The sequence below is a fragment of the Chanos chanos genome, chromosome 15 (genome assembly GCF_902362185.1).
Source record: "Chanos chanos chromosome 15, fChaCha1.1, whole genome shotgun sequence".
NCBI classification, from domain to species: domain Eukaryota; kingdom Metazoa; phylum Chordata; class Actinopteri; order Gonorynchiformes; family Chanidae; genus Chanos; species Chanos chanos.
The window spans coordinates 12,049,623-12,070,207 of NC_044509.1; the positions used below are offsets into that span (position 1 = coordinate 12,049,623).

The following is a 20,585-nucleotide window of genomic DNA, read 5'->3' on the forward strand; positions in this document are numbered from 1 at the left end:
CTCGAGTACACATAATATAATTTGAATAAACATTCAAAATTTCTGGCAGATAAACACAAATGCCACACGCGAGTCAGTTTTGAGGAATAAAATACAAATGTGCATGGTTTTTCGCCGATAACATAATTTTCAAGGTCAAGGCTGTATGCTTTTGTGGGACATGTCTACAGCAAAGTAAAAATTGTACTGTGCCCAGGGCAAATATAAAACAATATATGTCTATTTAAATAACCAACATTTGTGTAAAGCATGTATTTTTTTATTATTAATATTAGTATTTCATCATATACCAGCGAGAAATAAAGAAACAGAGGAAATACGCCGAGCAAGAGAAGTGATGCTACTGGTTGTAGTGTTTGCAGAGAATGATGGAGCGCGCGATGAGTTCTCTGTTGTATCCTCCCGTGTTTAAACCTGTATATACAGAATCAAAACATCTTTAAGACATCGTAAAATTTACAATACAGAATAGATGGCAATCGATGCACAGGAGCTGACGCAGTAGGTCATTGCAGAGAATAACATTAGTCATCATGCAAGTCTGGTTTCCAGCTAGAGCATACACTTTATTTGCGGACCACACTGGGTGCATGACCACGTCTCTTTGCCCTGAGGTTAGGCACTTCCATATAACAGACCACCGTCAATTCCAACATAAACGACATTTACTCTGAAACCAATTATACTAACATAATGTTGATGAAAATTTGACCGTCTGTTTATTGGTCGCATGCCATGAGCCACGAATAAGATTAATACAAGTAACAGAATCTGCTAAAGAAAAAACCTCAGCCAATAGTTTGACCAATCTGTACTTATCAAAACCGCAGTTCAAAAACTCTGAAATGGTGTTGCACGAGCCAGGGGAGGAAAAGGAGGGAAACAAACTTATACTGCATTAAAACAATATCTGTTAATGTTAATAAAACACTTTCTTTTTCCTGCGTGCTTAAAACACGGTGAATGGCTAGAACTTTTCTTTCTCCTTCAGTAAAAAAAAGTCCCTTTGCAGCTTTTGATTAGAACAAGTAAACAAGGCCTTAAAATTTATTTCATAGCACAAAATTGGAGCTAAATACTACAAAAGCACAAAGCAATCCAAGTCATGTATGGCCCCTTGAATGGAGGGTGAGGATGACAGTCCATTGTAATGAAACAGAGGACTAGTGGTTGGCTGAAAATGATGGATGCTACAGTACATTCACTGTCACATTGTCGTGATCACTGACATTTTCTGTTTAATAGCTGTATAGAGATATCTTGAAATCAGAACACCATGCTCCAAAGATGTGGACTATGCACTCACACACACACACACACACACACTCATGCAAGTACATACGAATACACACACACATATACACACACCGGATCCTCTGCTTGCATATCATTGCACACAGGAGAGATGGAGAACACGGCATTAAAAAGGTTCATATATCATGAAAAGTAGATGTCTGTTCGCTTCTTTTTTTGTTTTTCCTTTCTTTTTTTTTTTTTGCAGCCAAGGAATAATACAGTGACACAGAGCACTTTGGTGAGAGTGGGGTGTTTTTTTTTAAGGCAATACTGGTGAGCTCAGTGTTTGGGCGTGACGCGTTTAAAAAAAGGGGGAGGGGGGGTCGAGAGAGAGAGAGCTCGGGCGCCGTCGTTTATTTGTCTTGCATCTTCTCCAGAATAGGCACGATCATGTCGAATTTGGGCCTCTTGGCCGGATCCTCGTTCATGCAGATCTTCATCAGTTTGCAGATGTGTGGGGAGATTCCGGGGGGGATGGTGGGCCGCAGACCCTCCAGAGCCACCTGAGAAACGGAGCAGAGGAGGAGGAAGAGTAAAGAAAGCCCTCAACAAGAGATGGGATACAGCAACGAATGGACCAACTGCAAAACTCTTCTGTTTGCATCAAATGGAAAAAAACCCCAAAAAAACCCACAAGTCGTATTTTACATTATAATTCACTGATATTGTTCCTCTTTCTAGAGATGAAAGTAAGGGAAAAGAGGAGACTACTGAATTTAATATTGTGTAATACTGTTAATAATTTAAACGAGATTGTTTAAGAGTCCTGGGTAAGCTGTAAAACACAGACACACACACACAGCATTTCACACACATCCATCCTCTCACCTTCATGCCTATCTCCATGTTGGAGAGGTCAGCAAATGGTACCTCCCTGGTAACCAGCTCCCAAAGTAACACGGCGAAGCTCCACATGTCTGCTGAACGCCGGTTTATCTCCTCTGGCTTCTTCTGCAGGGCTGCATGAAAACAAGATATTGGCAAAACAATAGCAGCTTTAAGAGTGAGGATTAGGAAACAGCAAAAAGAAAATAGAGAAGACAAAAAAAAACAAAAAAAAAAAACAAGCGAACTATACTGTATTCTTTGGGTAAAGAAAAATACTGAAGGTGCTCTCTGGAAATGATGGATGGAAACGGGTAGTGAAACCACAGAAAATCCAAGTGACTCTTACAAAAAAACTATTCTGCAATTTAAAAAGTTGCTGTTTCTGCAGAATGGCCCACAAAGAGGTTAAAAAAAAACAACCACTGAAAACAGATTAAGACTAAAAGGCGTGACTGATACATTAGGGATAATATCGATCATTAAGAGTTTACCTTCAGGAGCCACCCATGCGGGGGAGTACATTCTGCCAGGGCACTGGAAGGAGAACTTGACATCTGCCATACTTATCCTGGCTGTCATATCCTCATCAATCTGTCAATCAAACCAGTCCGAACCGTCAGAGAGTGAGGCAAGGCAGGTGGCTTTACATTCATATGTAATCATTTAGTCAACACTCTTACCCACAGGGACTTTAAATGACTACTATCTATATGACACAACTTTGAGGTAAACCTTTGAGGCTAAATACCTTGCTCAGGGTTATATCCGTGATGATTGTCCATGGCCTGGGGTTAAAACCTCACAAACCTTGAACTATGTTAAGGCTACAAAGCGATATAAAGCACCGACAATTCGTCAGGAGAGGTTCTGGAGCCATCTCGCTCTCTCGCTCTCTCTTTCTCACACAGTCAGATATCACTGAAGATGATGTCTGTGTCTAAGACTGCCATGATATTTAAATTGAGTACGCAGTGCGAAAATTAGACTGAGTCACACCAGGCATGGTTCAGCAGCTTCTTTAAGCCATTGTTAACATTCTTAATACACACAGAGGAACAAAATACACATGTAAAGAGGAGAGGTTGAGTCAGAAGAAGCTGCATTTGCCTAGACATTGGATTATAATCCTATAAGAGAGGTTCAGAGAAGTATATGTTTAAAGTTTAAGTAGAGTTGTCTGCTTGAGAATACTGAGACACATGGGCCCGGGGGCGGTACTGTGAGAAGTTAGAGTCAGTGAGAGCCGAGATGTTGAGGTTGTTGGGTGTGTTTCTCACCATGACACTCTTGCTGTTGAGATAGTGGCGCGGGATCATGGGTTCCAGTGTGTGCAAGAAGGCCATGCCACAAGCAATGTCCAGAGCAAACTTCACAGCCTGCGTCTGGTCAACCACAAAGTCTATATATACACAGAGAGATAGACAGAGACAGAGACAGAGAGAGAGAGAGAGAGAGAGAGAGAGAGAGAGAGAGAGAGAGAGAGAATGTGAAAGAGAGCACAAGAGCATGAAAAAAAGTGAGAATGAGAGAGAATATTAGAGGGGGAGAGAGAGAGAGGGAGAGAGAGAGAGAAAGAGAGAGAGAGGGAGGGAGAAAGAGAGAGAGAGAACATGAAAAGACACGGAGCAAGAATGTGAGTGTAAGGGTGAGAACATGAGAGGGAGAGAATATGTGAAAGAGAGAACAAGAGAACATGAGTGAGCGAGAAGTGAAGAGAGGGAGAGGAGATGGGGGGAGGGAGCGAGAGAGAGAGAGAGATCACTGTCAGCACATTCAGATAGAGCTGATGAGACATGCTGATCTTCCTCTATCTAATCAGTCACATGACTGATGCTGCTGCTGCTGCTGCTGCTGCTGCCACAGGAGGAAGAGACAAAATTCAAAACATCAGCATTTACACAACTCTAATCTGCAAGTAAAGTAAATGTTTAAACCTCAGACTTAAACACATAAAACACACACACACACACACACACAGAGGCCAAACAGACACTTTCTTTGTGCCAACAGACTGACTAAGTACATGATGTTGACTGAGTTGCCTGCGTGCCCAGAGGTGATGTTGGGGCAGGCGTATTACTCACTGGTGCCCTCATGAAGGACGTTGTAGAGCGAGCCATAGGGCATCCAGTGCGTGATGATGACTGGGTGAGGGGCAGGGGGTGACTGACATGCCCCCAGCATGGGCAACACATTGGGATGGGAGAAGATCCTACAGTGAGGGAAGATGGAGACAATGAAGGATGTGGGACACGAACACACACACGTATATAAAAACATGGCATGTACGACAGGCTGTAGACAGACACCCGTGGTGAAAAGGTGAGAGGATATGAAACTGGTAAGTAGGTGTGACGGTACCTTAGTTTAGGGTACTCCTCATTAAAGTCACGGCTCTTTCGGGTCGTCCAGTCCCGAATGTGAAGCATCTTGATTACGACCTCAGTGCCCTGCCAACGACCTTGCCACAACTGAAAAGGTAAAGAGACAGAGAGACAGAGAGAGAGAGAGAGAGAGAGAGAGACAGAGAGAGAGAGCGAGAGAGGTTTATTTATATTAACGCATTTAGAGAAAGCTCAAGATGAACTGACTCAGATCAGCTAGCATTACTGTACATATATATGCATTACTGTATATGGATATGAATTATTGTATATGGATATGCATAACTGTATGTGTTGTATATATGGGGTAATGAGAAAGATGAACTTGCCTCTCCAGAGTGATTTTCGTTGATCTTGGCCACAAATGAGAGCTGTTTGTAGTCTATACCAGCGTGTTTGTTTAGCGTTCCATTACCTACAGGCACAAAGGGGAAGAGAGACATACACGTGAGTGTAAACACACACATGAACACACACACACACATGAACACACACACACACGTATACACACGCACACGCATACACACGCACATGTATGTGCACCCGCGCACGCACACACACACAAGGAGGAGACACATTCCATTTTCTGTTAACCTTCGGTCAATCGTACTATTTTGCAATGTGAAAGAAACAGAGAAATGTGGTCTCAATATGAATTTTGCACAGTGACAAAATGGTAAGGTGTTTTCACTTAATTAATTAAATAATAATACATTTATTCAGTAGTTTAACTTTGCTCTTTATTTCAGCACCTATTTCAGAATGGATAGTGTGAGTTTTTATGTAAAGGATCACACGGTCACATGGTTTTCTCCTGCCTATCTACATGCTAACCTCCTGGTCATTCACCAAAACTCAACATCTTTTTTTGATCTTTTCTTTTTCTTTTTTTTATATTAATGGCAATAGTCCTTTGCCCACTGTTGTGGCAGCCTACAACTGTAGACGATACATTTTCTTTTGCAAACCTACGTGTTACTGATAGAAACAGTGCAGAATAATCTCTACTGGTGCGACAGGTGACCTGTGCCCAGTGCGAGTGTGAGGGAACGCGGGGCTTACGTGGTCGTGTTCGGGTGGTCCCTTTCCAAAAGGTGTCTTTGAAGGGGACTTTGGTCAAGCTCTGTCCTTGCTTCTCGGCCATCTCTGGAAAACAAATACGGTGTTCACAGGAGAAAGAAAACACAGAAAGAGCATGTGTCCAGAGTTGTCTGTGAGACAAACTCAATCAGTCTGTGATAAATGTGAGACAAACACACGGACGTGTAGTTGAGATAGGAGTCCATACCTTTGAGAATGTCACGCAAGTGTGGTTTAGCCTTGTCCAGGGGAGTCTCACCATATTTGTTACAGATGCTAACCTGGGCTCCGTTAGTAACCAAGTCCTGAGAGACAGAGCCAGAAAAATCTCAGAAAAATTCAGGTTCCAGAAAAATCGGTCTTACAGTCAACTGAAAACAATCCTACAGCGACTGAAAAAGCATGCTTAAAAAAATACACAAAACAAAAAATACACAAAACAAAACAAAAAACACAAAATAAACAAGCACCTCCACAGTCTTCCAGAGACGATTTAGATTCTCAGATCCTCATATTTTAAAGATTGATAAAGATGGTCACTAAGAGTCAAACAACTCTGGTAATTACACAGGTTCTCCAGCAGGGGGCATACTAACCTCTGCAACCAGGTCGTGGCCCCAGAAGCAGGCGTAGTGAAGAGGGGTGTTACCGTGTTCATTAGCAGCGTTGGTGTCTGCTTTGCACTGGATCAGCTGAACGACAGATCAAGACAAGCTTCAGCATGTTCACAGGTCTGATACAGGATTTCATCACAAACCAGCACTTACAACAACATAGCACCTAACATACAGCACGAAGTTCACAGGTCTGATACAGGATTTCATCACAAACCAGCACTTACAACACAGCACCTAAAATACAGCACGAAGTTCACAGGTCTGATACAGGATTTCATCACAAACCAGCACTTACAACAACATATCACCTATCATACGGGTCTAGCTTACGGTCAATCATGCCCTGATCTGACGTTTACACACACACACACACACACACACACAGGCACGCACACACACACACACACACGTGTGTGGGTCTTTATATTTTAACATAATGGGTACTGAATTAATGAATTGTGCATCTGATCATTGTATTGTTGACTGTGTACGTGTTTCTGTATCCGTGGGGACGCATGTGTGTGTGTTTGTATGCCTGTATGCGTTTGTGCATCTGTGTGCGTGTGTGTGTGTGTGTGTGTGAGGTGATCAAACACCAGGGAGTTCACACCTTGCCCAGGATATCCCGGTGGCCGTGGCTGGCGGCAAGATGCAGGGGTGTGTCATCTCCGCGGTTCATGACATTGATCCGCGCCCCCCTCATGATGAGCATGTCCACCACGCCGGACCGCCCTTCACGACACGCCCAGTGGAGCGGGCTGAAACCGTGGTCATCTCTGAGTCACAAACACACACAGACAGAAGGAAAAAAAAAAAGAGAAAAGGGGGAATTGAGCAATGAACACCCACAACGCTGACTTAAAAGTTGGTTTCAAAAACACTCCCTGTCTCTCCCCCTTCCTAATTACTTTTAATTATTTTCTAATTACTTTTCTTCCTTCATACCGCATTATACAAATGTTCAAATTTGAGGGCAGACTATACAGAGAGACAGACTTTTCACTGGCATATTTGGAAGGCCTTTGCTTGTCACTTCCCTTCACTGCGGGGATCCACCTCGCAGCTGTCTGTCTCCCAGTCTCTCCCCAGTGGGTTAAATATAAACAACAGTTAACTAGCCCCTTCCTCATGTGGACAGTGCAACCCCCCCCCACCACCACCAAACCTCCTGTCCCCACCCTGAGCTCTGCTGTCCAATTGGTCCTGCACTCAGATGCACTCTGTCACTCAGCGGCCAGGCTTTATTTATATTTAAGCCTGGAATTCTTTCTCAGGCCTTCCATTTCCTTTCTACAGCCCCCGTCAGAAACCAAGCCAAAGACACACAGTCACGTCTCCAATGGCTGGGACGACTGAAACTACCAACACCGAAACTGAAACTATTACAACTGTAACTGAGACCTCCACCGAACCCTCAACTCCAGTTACTCCCAACTGCTACTGTACTGCGTCCACTTAGGACTGAGACAACATACAACCAATACAAGCCAGTTACAGCAGCTAAGACTACCTCCACAACAGCGGCTTGTTCGTTAAGCTGTACTGTCCTGACGAACTGACTGGTGTAGCCGGCAGAGGTAGTTTTAAAAACTTGATTTTAGACTGTCACTTAGCTGCTACTCACACCTCTGACCTCAGCATTGTAGTGACTTCCTCAGTAAACAGTGGAGGAAGTGGCTAGAACCTTAAAAAACGTCTGCCGGGGCTTTTCACATACCTCCAGCTCACGGAACTGGCCGGAGCGGACGAGACCGCACGCAGGGGAAACAAAAAAGAAAAAGAAAAAAGAAAAAAAAAAAATTGGTGGTTTGGCTCAAGTTGTCAACATTCCCTTCATTCAGTTTTGAAAAAGTATGCGCTCGCGGTAACAGATAATGAGAGAGGACAATAACAACAGAGGGTTGATTCCCTCCCACTAAAATGAACGGAAATAAACAAGATAGACTTTGATTAATAGATGTGAAAAACAACAGGGGGGAATATTCGCTGGCCCACTGGGAGAGACAGAATGTCATGTTTTGGGTTTCCTCCACAGGGCAGCGTAACTCCCTCAAATACTTCACACAGATGTTTTTTTTTTTTCTTTATTTCCTCTCTTTTTTTGTTCAAAAGACACGAGAGATAAAGGGAGAGGAAAAGCTAAACAGGCATTTGGCTTTTTATGATAGTAAAATGTGGTTCAGGACATTAAAGAGGAAGCATGTGGTTATCGATTCTCTGGGGGGGGGGGGGGGGGGGGGTCAGAAAGGGCCCACTACCAAAGACCGCACTGACTGGATAAAGAAACGAGAGAACGGACATAAAACACTCTTTCTCTTTCTCTCTCCCCCTCCCACAAAAAACACCCCTTGCCCCTCTCTCTCTCTCTCCCTCTCTTTCTCTCTCTCTCTCTCTCTCTCTCTCTCTCTCCCTCTCTCCCCCCCCCCTCTCTCTCCCTCTCTCTCTCCCTCTCTGTGTCCCTCCTTCCCCTGGCTGAAGAAAACACCCCTTGCCTTTTTTGTGCGTGGGCAGCCTGTGTCTGAGCACAGAAAGAGAGACTGTCTTGTCCATGTATGGCTCTGGAACTTCACGCAAATGCAATTCATACAAACAGATGTAAAGATAAAAGTCCTCCAGCGAAAAGAAGGCACAGATATTAGTTTGACGGCCAAGCGCGCGCTGTTAGAACGACAGAGGCCAGAATGATCAGGAGTCCTTGCACGCCGTTTCCTAATGACTACGATCCTTCAGGCCTTATAGGGCAGGAATGAAAGCCTGCCGTATTCACACTCCTTAAAAAACACAAGTGTAATCCACTAACGCTCGACCACGCAATAAAACACACTGAGTCACAGCATAGTCACTGACTGCAAACACACCCAGTGTTCTTCATTAGCAATGCACAACAATGCCTGGTCTTAGAGGTGTGGACTGACACACACACAGGGGTAGAAGAGCAGTTTATACTATTCAGATCGGTTTATACAAGCCTTCCTGCCCACTCTGCCACACACATCCACATATCCTACCCAAATATTAAACAGGAAGGGGGGGAAACTGGAAACGACCACTTACGAATGCAATCACACCCAACGGTCAGAGTTCCGCCAGGTCGCGCAGTTTTTTAAGGCTATATTAAATTCGCTTGAGAGGGTAAGAAATTATTTTACTCCTAGATGAGAATTATCGAGCAGTTCCACTGTTGGGAGAGATCTCTAACAATGTAGGGTTTTCATTTTACCATTTCATATCAGTGTGGCCTTCATTTGCATAAAAGAAAATGTATTGTAATGTTTTCAGTCTAAACTAAAACCAAAACCAAAACCAAAACCAAAACTAAAACAACTAACTAACAACTAAGACAATGTAAACCAATCTACAAACAAATCTGCATAAAAAGAAAGGAGAAATGGAGGGAAGCTAAGGTAAGATGAGTAAATGAAAGTATTTGTAATTTAAATAAATAAAAAACAAACAAACAAACAAACAAACAAAAAACACCATACCATATAACATACTATAACCGTTCAAAATGTCTGGTTGTACCACCTAATCATACTGAGTTTCGTAATCCATCCACCGACATGTTCCTGTTCCAGACCAACAATGACACAACTCACTGAGCTTACTCCCTGATCACAGTGTCTCTGACTAACTCCTAACTACTGTGGGGTTCTCCCCGATATGTGAGGTCCCCTCTATAGGGCAGAGCAGCAGACTGAACATTTACCCATACTGACCCATTATGGATCTCTCCCCAACTGAATATTTCCTATGTTTCATATGTACTTTCACTAACACGCAGCACTTGTAAAGAGTGCACCTTAAAGCTATGCAGATTCAAGGCCATGCTAAGCAAAACAGAGCCACAAGCCCACGCTCTGAGGAAGAATTTAGTATTTGAAGATCTGGTATCCTAATGTAATGAAGATCTGTATGAAATACATATACACCACTCAAACACACTTTCATTTGTTTTTAAACTGAACAAAAATATATAACAGTCAATCGTGTACAGGCAATTCTCTCTCTCTCTCTCTCACACACACACACGTATTGTTACTGAGGAACAAATGAAAAACAGTTTATATTTTAGACATGTTGCCCAACTCTTCCTCTGGACTATGACACAGACTGATGGTGGGATTACAGGGCCCCAGTGTTAAACACTGCCACAGTTCTGACGTTTCACCTCAAACCACTCTATAACCAGAGCCTCGCATACAAAAGAAAACCTAACCAAAATGACAGCTGGCCGAGAGCTGACACTAGCACTACAAAAGCCCACAGGCTGATCTAAGCTGCAGATACCAATAATATTACAGTCTGTCGTCTGATAAAAAGTTACATTCTGTCGGCTGGCATTGTTTGTTTTTTGTTCTTTTTAGGCGAGAGAATATGAAGAATGCCCAGTTGCGACACCCAAGGCAGTGGCTTTCTCGTCCCCCATTACATTTTCCTCCGTGGTTCCCAGTGCGCAGCCCTTGAGGGATTCTTCTGTCATGACATCACGGCACTATGACTCTGACTGTTTCTCTGTGGTATTTCTGGTCTGTAACTCAGAGCGTTCCCCCCAGAGCCTGTCTACTGCAGGACTGGCCTTTACGGACACTACATTTAGCCGTTTTGGAGTAATGACTGCTCTGTTCATTCATCTCTGGATCCATTTAAAACGTAAGGAGCGCAGTTAGTGAGGAAAAACTAAGCGGACTAATTACGGCAAAACTGCTTGTAAATTTTCCCTTTTAAAGCAGAACACCACAAAAAGTTATTAGAGACTTGACTGCCGTACTAAACGAGGGCTTATATGATCCAAAAACTGGGCTGACTACGGAAGCTCAATTATTTTACTGTCAAGCACCGCGGTGAGTAAAGGACAGATTAAATGACGTTATGTCCCTAACTGAAATAGAATTCTTCAACCCTGACCACAATTTCCCTATTCTAATTCCTGCCACCCCCCTGCAGACATGCGAATCATCTGTACACAGTGAGCTCTTAAAGCACTGAAACTTAATCTGTTTTTAACATGTTCCTCTACCGGGACGGCAGCATCTCACACTGTATATTTATCACAATGCTCACATTAACACTGTGTGTTTACAATTTACAATTTAGCATTTAGCGGATGCTTTGAGCCAAAGCGACTTACAATCAGTGCATCAGTCGGATTGTTTAATAAAGTGTAACAACCAAGCGTCCCAAAAGAGAAAGACAAAACAGACATAAAATAGATATAAATATGATTTTTGGGAGGTAGGAGGGATTTTGAAAAAACCTTCCTATTTCTGGTAAAAAAGAAACACTGCAGACAGAGAGAAAGAGGGTGTGTGAAAGAGAGAGTGAGTGAGAGAGAGAGAGAGAGAGAGAGAGAGAGATGACTAAGAGGGGACTGGTATGGCTCAAATCAGCATGCTTTGGTTAGTAAGCTCAGAGTATGGAAACTATTTGTCCTGTGCTCTCCCACTTGGTCCAAATTCTCCAAGTCCCTTCATTGTAGTGGTAAATAAACCAAGAGACTGTAAGAAGCCAGGAGACAGAGCGCCTCATTTCATCATATTTTATTACATAAACACATCAGCACACAACAGTTAGACACATTTAGAAACACAGTAAGCGCCGTAGGAATCTTACTCTGACAGACTCTCTGGGAAAGAAAACGCTTGCTAAGAGCTAGGCTCTTTGAATTCACGGTCAATCCCCGATTTCAAGCATTTTTGAAAACGAACAGGAAATGCCGAGATTGAAATCGGCAGTGGGAAATGATGGGGTTTTTTTTGGGGGGGGGGGCTGTCATGGTCACGTGGGCGTTCTGAGGAGGGATTCCAGAACCATCTACGGACATGCCTCTGCCTGTGATACGCCGATTCTGTCATTAATAAGCCGGGGCATGTCAGCCGAGCCCACAGAGAGTGTAAACCACATGAGACACATCCTACTGCACGTAATAAAGTGGCTGTTAACGGGGGAGGGGGCAATGAGGTGGGGGGTGGGGGGGTGGGGGTAAAATAACTCTTTCCCGAGAGTGAGCTTTTTCTCTGCACCAGCTGTCTGGAACAGATTATCCATATAGAACGTAAAGCCAAAGACCACTGCTGTGATGCTACTTGGCGCACAGAGAGGGGAAGAGAATAAGAGAGAGAGAGAGAGAATGGAATGGGAGTGAGTATCTCAACACATACACATTTCCAGCTCTGCCGTTTTCAAGGTCTGGACACCATATAGGGTTATAATTTCATATCTCCCCTCTTCTCCTCTCTTTTGTTTTTTTATACCGCGTCAGCTGCACGCGTGTATTGGCATTATTAGCATTATGTGTTTAAAAAAAAAAAAAAGGGTGGACTGTGTGCAAGGTAATGCACTGACAGGCAGGAATATCATTTTACTGAGTCAGGTCATCTAAAACTTTCACTTCCCAGAATCCAATGGACTAACATAGTATTCCAAAGGATACTCTAGAGCAGAGGTTCTCAACTCCAGTCCTGAAGGCCCCCTGTCCTGCAACTCTTCATTATCACGGTTGATTGAGCAAATCAAGGGTTTGATGATTAATTGATCAGTGGAAACAAGTGTGTCAGTCCTGACCTCAGGAGAGTTTAAACAAAGACATGCAGGACAGGGGGCCCTCAGGACTGGAGTTGAGAGCCTTTGCTCAAGAGTCTCTCAAATATTTGAATGCTCAAGCATAGATGAAGCACAGTTAAAAAAAAAACTGAGAAAAAAAAACCAAACAATGGAAATGAAAAGGTCTCTTTGTAGTAAAAGTCCTGCTAGATAACTAGTCATACGAGTTATACATAAAGATGAGGCTGACTGGTCAGCTAGAGCACACGAAAACAAGGAGAACATCCAAAAAACACATGGACCCATACACGCTTCATGACAACCAACAGACAGCTTCCTCTGTTACTGCGAGTAATTTTAGAGAAAAGATAAGTGTACCAAAGCAAAACTGGGAACATGATGTGACAGTAAGAAGGGGTGTGCAGGGTCTCTGTGTCGATTAACACACGTCATATCCGCACAAAGAAATACACAATCCACCCCATGCATCAGAAAGTGGGGTGTGCTGCTTATGCCCTTGTGAAATTCTGTGTGAATCCTTAGGGTTGGGGGTTTGAATTTTGAAAACTACCATTTGTTTTGTTTACGGAACTGACCCTGGTGAATGCTTCTTTGTAATTAAATTACAAATGATTTAATTTAAATGTACAATTTAAATGACAAATAATTTAATTCACTCACATTTACTCTCTCATTCTATCACGATCTGCAGTACAGAGAGCGCGTGGGATGGTTTACTCGAAGCTGTACAATGTTTTGCAGTTCTGCTTTTGTTTTTTTCCTTTCTTATGATTCACAGACTAGTGCACTGGACCTAAAGCTCAACATCTTTCTTGTTGTTTTGTGGCAGCATATGTTTAGTCAGTTGATGCGGTAGCCTCCATTTGACGAGATGCAAATACAAAAAACTATCAGTATAAACAGTGGACTAAAATTGGTACCAGTACACCAGTTCCCTCCCAGTATGACTGTGGAACCATTGAACGCCCATCCCTACTGTATGATTATGGTTCAGGTTACAGTTGTGGTTAGGTTACGGTTCCGTTCTGTTCGATGTTTGCAAAATCTGCTGGGGGAGGCAAAAAAGACAAAAAAAAAAAAAACCACACCCTAACAAAAACAAAACAAAAACAAAAACAGACCGACAGGGCCAGAATCATAACACAAAGTCGACAGACTCTCTCCCTTTACAGTAGACAACGGTTTGGAAACCACTCACCCCTGGTTGAGGTCATTTTCAGTGTTGTCCAACCACAAGCGGACGGCCACAGCGTTGCCCTCCCGGCACTGAGTAAAGATGTCGTCCATTCTGGCTCCTCCTTCCTCCTGTTAGCGGCGGAGTCCTCCTTCCCCTACCAGGCCTGCCCTGGGAGAGGAGTCTAAAACAGGAGTGCCTAAATGGATGCACAGGGAGGTTGAGGGAAAAAAAAAAAACATTGAGGCGAGGTGTAGCAGGAGTCGCAAAAGCTTCTTTGCAAGTATGCTTCAAGACAAACAGAGACAACTGTCTCTGACTTTAACCACCTCTCTGTCTCCTCTCGGACATTTCTGACAACAGAATCTTTTTGCTGTGGACAGATGCGTGTTGTGTGGGATCCACAACACATTTTCAGTTTTGGTCTTGAGGAATCTTACTGCTTTCAGCCGTAGCACAAACAATCTTAACATCTGGGCAAAATGTCTTGTCTTGCTATGCCAGACAGAACCAAATAAGTTAATGAGTCAGATGGTGAACAAACTTAGCAGGCTTTACAGAAAAGTTGAATGAGAGTAATAATGTCATACACTGGGTCTCAATGTTCGTCAACAAACTGTAACAGAGTGGAACATAAAAAAACCCCAAAAAATACTAAAACATCCTTACTCTTCATATGCAAGACAGAGCGAGATTAATGTGACAGGTCTTTGGATAATTGTGTCCTTTAGGTGCAAAAAGTAAAATGGTAAGAAACGCACCTTACACCTCTCTCTCTCCCTCCCTAATACACACACACACACACACACATCCACAAACACGTCTGGTAATTATCGCATTCACACTCCACTCTCTCAGTTGGTTTAAAGTTACACATACAAGACTTCTTAGATATAGGCTTTTTCCAGTGTGAACCGTTGGACACTCATGTTAAATGGTCAAACAGATGTGCTGTGTTTTCTGTAGGCACTCGGGATAGGATAGGATTACGAATTCTTAGGCGATTATAACGTATTCACAACAAACAGAACTAACCTGTTATCTTTATACCGTCGCACTGTACACATCTGACACCAACAAAGTCTATTATATTTTGAGCTTTCTAAGAGTTAAAACCACTCAAGTCACTGTAGAACTTTAATGAAATACAATAGTGAGGTTAGAGAGATGCTTGCAGACATCTCTTCTGCAACATAAATGGAGCCGACAGCGACATCACTGCTAGACAGTCAGGTATGCATTAAATCAAAGGAATGACTGGTGACGTTAGCTATGCAGCTAAGCGAAAGGTTGGCCTGAGAGAGAACCGAGACCTGTATAAGTTCCTCTAACTGAAACAAAGACACAGAAGTAGAAAGTGACAGAAGGTCAAACTGTCAGTATTTCACTCATTTATTTTCAACCGGCGCTGTTTTTTGCCGCTTAGAAAATGAGTAAACAGTACCGAGCTAACTTAGCTTTTTCTCTGCTAACGTTCGCTACACGTAACCAGCTCCCACAGACATTAAATCTGGCAAGAAGTACTAGATTTTACAGTTGAGAATTCATTCAAACAGATATGAAAATGAACGCGACGTTAATTACCTGTTGATGTGGCAAGTTAAAATGAAGCGGGTAAACTCTGACGATGGAAGCAAAGCGAACCGACACTTCCAATGTCCACACCCAATAGCCCGAGGTTCTACGTGAAATCGTAGCGACCACCTCCTAGTCATAAAGTCGTGGTTCTTCCTCTCCAGTTTTGGTCAAGACCGCCCCCTGTTGGGTAAAAAAAATCCTTGCCCTCGGGACACGTATTTTTGCACTTTTGCGTGACAAAAGTAAAACAGAAGCGCTATTTAAACTAACGGAAGGTAAACTTGACATATTTGAACTGACCACTACATAAGACGACATTTTGACATATATTATTCGTGAATTCAAAAATCATACTGCTACAACATATGAAATTTTACAGATGCTGCCCAACTAATTGAAAATGTAACCATGAAAGAGTTGAGAAATGCTGGCTGTTGATTTTCTTTTGCCTCAATAGTGTATATTTATATTAACATTACAAATATAGTGAGGATTAAAAAAAAAGTTTCACTCCGTTAACACTATAAAACTTATCAATATAGTAAATGACAGCATTATCCCACCAGTGTAACTGCAACAGTTAAGTTTGGTGATAAGTTACCCAAACATTTTAAATGATTATTCATTTGAGTATAGTAAGCAGTCTATATAAACATACTTATAAAAGCAAATAGATACAGGAAAATATCCTTTCTATTTTTAAAAATATGATTTCAGAGGAATACATGAATAATAATGTTATTACAATGGAAACCAATAATAGCAGCTCTAAAACACATGGAAATATTTTAAGAAGTCTGAAATTTCTCTGAAGGAAAACCATGCGAATAAGAGGCTTGGAAATCTGGTTCATCTCTATGCTTTCATGGATCATTTATCATGCATAAATACAAAAACACTGCATAAGTACGGACTTCAAAAAAAGGCAAAGAAATCGCTCTCCTCTGTAAATGATTTATTTTTTTAAAGAAGGTCATTTTAGTCAGCAATTCTGCATAATACACACAATGCTTTTTTAAAAGGCATAAACATCTTTCTTTTTCTTTCTCCATCATATTCGACCACAACTCTGCGAACGCCACACCAGTGAGAGGTCAACAGGGCTGAATGTGTCTCTTCAGTATGGATTCACCATCACTAACTCATTCTTCATTTTGCTGTCAGGATGGTGGCTGAGATTCTTGCCCTGTCCCAGCCGATGACCTTTGACCTGAAGAATTTGTTGTGACGCCGTTGGCCTGATCCAGCTGCTTTGATAGAGCCAGGTTTTCTATTGGGATAGCTGCTACAGCACTTGACAGAGAACCCCCAGGTGCACCGATGGAACTTGTTGGAGGGGCAGACACGGAGAGCACGGGTACTGTAGCATCTCCGGTGGGCGTAGTCCTGATTTCGTCCGATGGTGTTGCCAGGGTTACCTCTGCTGCCACCGGCGAAGTGCTCGCTGTTGTAGCACCGGCTCCTCCCATGGATGACTCTAAAGTCAGTTTAGATTCTGGTGCCTCTGCTATAAAGGTCTGGGAACTGTCTTTCAGAGGAGCTATTTGAGCTGACGGGACCATCAATGGTAAAGCCTTATTTGAAGACACGGGGGGCACGGGTGGGCCACCTCCCTCTGATGCCTGGGTCACTGATTCTACTATTGGAGGTGGAGCTGCTAATGACACGTCGTTATTAGCTGGCGCCAGAGTTGTTGGCATGTCGATCATTGGTGACGCCTCTTGTGGTGTTTTCACCAAAGCTGATGGAGAAACTACAGCTGATGCCTCTGGGATCTCTGTTGCAACAATACTTTCCCCTGGGGCTGAAGCCATGGGCATTCCTATGGGCGTGGCAGGGCTATCTGTAGCCAATGGGACAGCAGGGGGCATGTCAGTTGAAGTAGTGACTGGAGTTGAGGTTGGAGGCACTTCCACTAATGATGGTGGTTCTGAAGCTTCTGCTGCTTTTGCTGCCTCTGCAGCCTTACTCTCCAACTCGTCCATCCTCCGCTGCACTATACGTGGCATCAGCTGAACGTAGGTGCCCATCAAACGGTGGTTGGTGCGGATTAATTTACCAGCACAGTTGTCAACGCAGCGCTCCTAGAGATGTTAGGCAGGCAGTTTGTTTAATGGGAGGGAAACATCACATATATGTCACATGTCTACCAGCTGAAGCCTTGTCAGTTCATCTATGGGTAACAGCCTGTGCGTGACCCTACCTTAGCCATATCTCATTTAACAATGCTGCTACTACTACAATTTCCTCTACAACTACTACTAGCAATAGAAATGATAATAATATCAACTAAACACGTAATAGAGCAGGTGTCTAAGATTCGAAACGTCCGGAAAACTGCCAAATCTAAGGCATAACCTAAGGCCCATGGTTTACACTCAGGCAGAGTTAACCTTACCTCATCCATCGTAAGATTTCTGTAGTTGAAATTGCTTGTGCATCGCTGGAAGCAGATCTCCGTCATTCGGTTATACACTAGTAGAAAGTCCCGTAACTAAAAATAAAAATTAAAAGTTAAAAAGAAAAGCACAATAACCAATAATTTACATACTGTGACGGATTATTCGTCAATGAATTTAGTGTTGACTTACGTTCCGAAGTTGCTGGTCTTGTTCCATGACGGTTCCAGATACAAATGTTTGTACAGATTTCTCTTAGTTTGGTCCGGGATCCGCACGGGTTATGATTTATTTGATAATGTGATGGAATACAAAGAACGATTTTAATTTTCAGATCAGGCAAAAGCAGTAGCATGACATTCACTAGCAGGCAGCCATGTTTGACCCCATGTGACAATACATGTATGCAATGACGCAATGACGCATGACGCAGATGTGAAGGTATTTCCTATTTGGCGTTGAGTCGGACGTCATGCTGCTGTTCTGTTCCCTCTCCATCAAGCCTTGAAGTCAAGTTTAATTGAATTTACCAGCTACCAGCCTGAGATGTGTTTGCGCCATGTCTGGAGTGAGACGGTCAGACCGGCGCATGGGCAAATAAAAACACTGTATTTCAGGGTAGGCGGATCCCGACAGAGAAAAGCGAGTCACAGAAAAAGATAGAGTATGGCCAAGAGTACATGAAAAATTGAGACAAACTGGGAGTTTTAGTTTTGAGAAAGTCAGACTCACCTCAAGGCTTTAGTTTATGACCCGTTTCCCACCGTTAAAATGGAAAATAAATCACCACACCCAAATGAAAATTGATTGCTTTCTCTTGAAACGATTTTTTGATCGCGATAACCTTGCTAGAGCGAGATGACAGAGGTGATAGAGCCGAGATCATCATAATTCTGTTATAATTTTTTATGAAAAGTACAAGTAATTTTGAGTAACAGTCATTGGTTCTGAGAGTCTCTCAGATAAGTGGAAAAACGCACGCGTGGGTTGTGTTACTGAAAGGCACTGTCTGTGTAGGGAAATAAGTGAAACTACAGTCTGGACATGAACTGTACATACAGTTTATTACATTCTAAAATTAATAAAGGCTTATATAGTTATACAGTAAATTCAAAATAAGTAAACTCAAAATTATTTATATATATGGAGAGATAGAGAGACAGTTATATATATTTAATCAAAATGCCCATGGCCATATAAACAGTTTTGCCGTTTAGTTATAACTACTGGAATTGCACTTAATCTTTGGGACTTGTGAGTGTTCTCAAGTTCCTATAAGTAATTAGATGTTATTCAACCCTAATCAAAGACAAACATGAGTTCTCTGGAAAGTAAAGAGGAAGAGAGACATCAAAGTGACATGTTGTACACATTTTCTGGTGCTCATTTCATTTCTACACTGGAACACACCCATCTTGTCTTTACGCTTGATCTTCAACACCTCTCCCAGTTCAGCTGCCTGAGCTGTGAGGTTACTGAAATGCACTGTTAGTATTATTGTATATTGTGAAACATCTGTATACATTTGCACCTATTGCCACAGGCATAATGTGATGTATATTCCATATTCGATGTCTTAAAAGATTCATGCAGCAATAAGGAACATGTTCTTGGGCATTTAAGAAATAAATAGACAAACAGATTTGGAATGGACAGACTGAATGTAGTTCGTAGCATGGCTTTATCTTGCTTTCCATCCTGATTCTTGCTAGAATTTCTTTTTTTTTTTGATGCAGATTCGACAATTAGGGACATCATGCAAACGCATTTCCATCTCTCTCCATCTCAAGGTCAATATTTCTGTCATTCTCTCTTTCTCTCGCCATTTCCCTTTGTCTCAGTCTGTCCCGCTCTCGTTCGTACATCTCTGTCTCTTGTGCTACTTGATGGCTGTTGAGGTAGATGCTGTTGCGAGATATCATGAGGCTGCTGCTCCTGGAGGGTAAAGCTGGCTCTGAGTCCAGGTCCTCTTCTAAGCAGTCTTGCTGTGACTGGGCGTAAGACTGGGTCTGATGGGTTTGGTTCTGCATCTGGTTCTGCTGGTACTTGCGCTTCTTCTTTCGCACCTGACCGACTGACAGATCCAAAGAGGCATAAGACACGTCTTCCTGTAGGGGGGCAAAGAAAACTGATCAGACTAAAAAAAAAAAAAAAAAAACGATATGTCTGATATCACTGTGTTTACGCATCAGATGTGAGTGGTCTGCACCGTAGTACGTGACAAAGACGAGAAAATGAATGACAACAGCTATTGGTACGAGCAATTAGGGAGGGATATTTGATACTGCTGTGATACACTTCACACATTTGGAACTGTATTTTTTCACAAAGTCATATCAAAAGTTATCATTTGTAAATAGAGAGCGAGCGAGACTTCTGCAGGCTATTTTGCGTGTGTGTGTGTGTGTGTGTGTGTGTGTGTCTCTTTTTCCATTGTTCCACTGCACGCTTTGAAAACTATTCATGCCTGGGAAAAAGGTGATTAAAAAAAAGAAGAAGCACAAACTTAATAATAGATTCTTTGACCTATACTTTATGCTTGAAACAAATGACCTATTAACATTGATCTTCTGCACCTTTAAACTGTCAAGAGTAAAATGATATTGTTTCCCATTAAGATGTCACAGTTATTTAACCCTTCAGTAAAAACCAAAGATATAAATTT

The 20,585-nt window shown here is 42.4% G+C and overlaps 2 protein-coding genes across 2 annotated transcripts; both read right to left on the minus strand.

Moving 5' to 3' along the window:
• Window positions 1-5: 5 nt before the first annotated feature.
• On the minus strand, window positions 6-15,607 carry ilk (integrin-linked kinase). The gene is made up of 13 exons (XM_030792599.1): window positions 15,528-15,607; window positions 13,968-14,142; window positions 6,816-6,981; window positions 6,185-6,280; window positions 5,797-5,893; window positions 5,571-5,654; window positions 4,838-4,923; window positions 4,486-4,595; window positions 4,209-4,336; window positions 3,402-3,523; window positions 2,616-2,715; window positions 2,125-2,255; window positions 6-1,799 (listed from the first exon to the last, which is right to left on the minus strand). Exons 2-13 carry the CDS (start codon window positions 14,054-14,056, stop codon window positions 1,650-1,652), a joined length of 1,359 nt encoding a protein of 452 aa, XP_030648459.1. The 5' UTR covers window positions 14,057-14,142; window positions 15,528-15,607; the 3' UTR covers window positions 6-1,649.
• Window positions 15,608-16,496: 889 nt separating this feature from the next.
• Window positions 16,497-18,277, minus strand: timm10b (translocase of inner mitochondrial membrane 10 homolog B (yeast)). The gene is made up of 3 exons (XM_030792607.1): window positions 18,113-18,277; window positions 17,920-18,015; window positions 16,497-17,605 (listed from the first exon to the last, which is right to left on the minus strand). The coding sequence occupies exons 1-3, from the start codon at window positions 18,137-18,139 to the stop codon at window positions 16,682-16,684; spliced, it is 1,047 nt and encodes a 348-aa protein (XP_030648467.1). The 5' UTR covers window positions 18,140-18,277; the 3' UTR covers window positions 16,497-16,681.
• Between the last annotated feature and the right edge of the window lie 2,308 nt (window positions 18,278-20,585).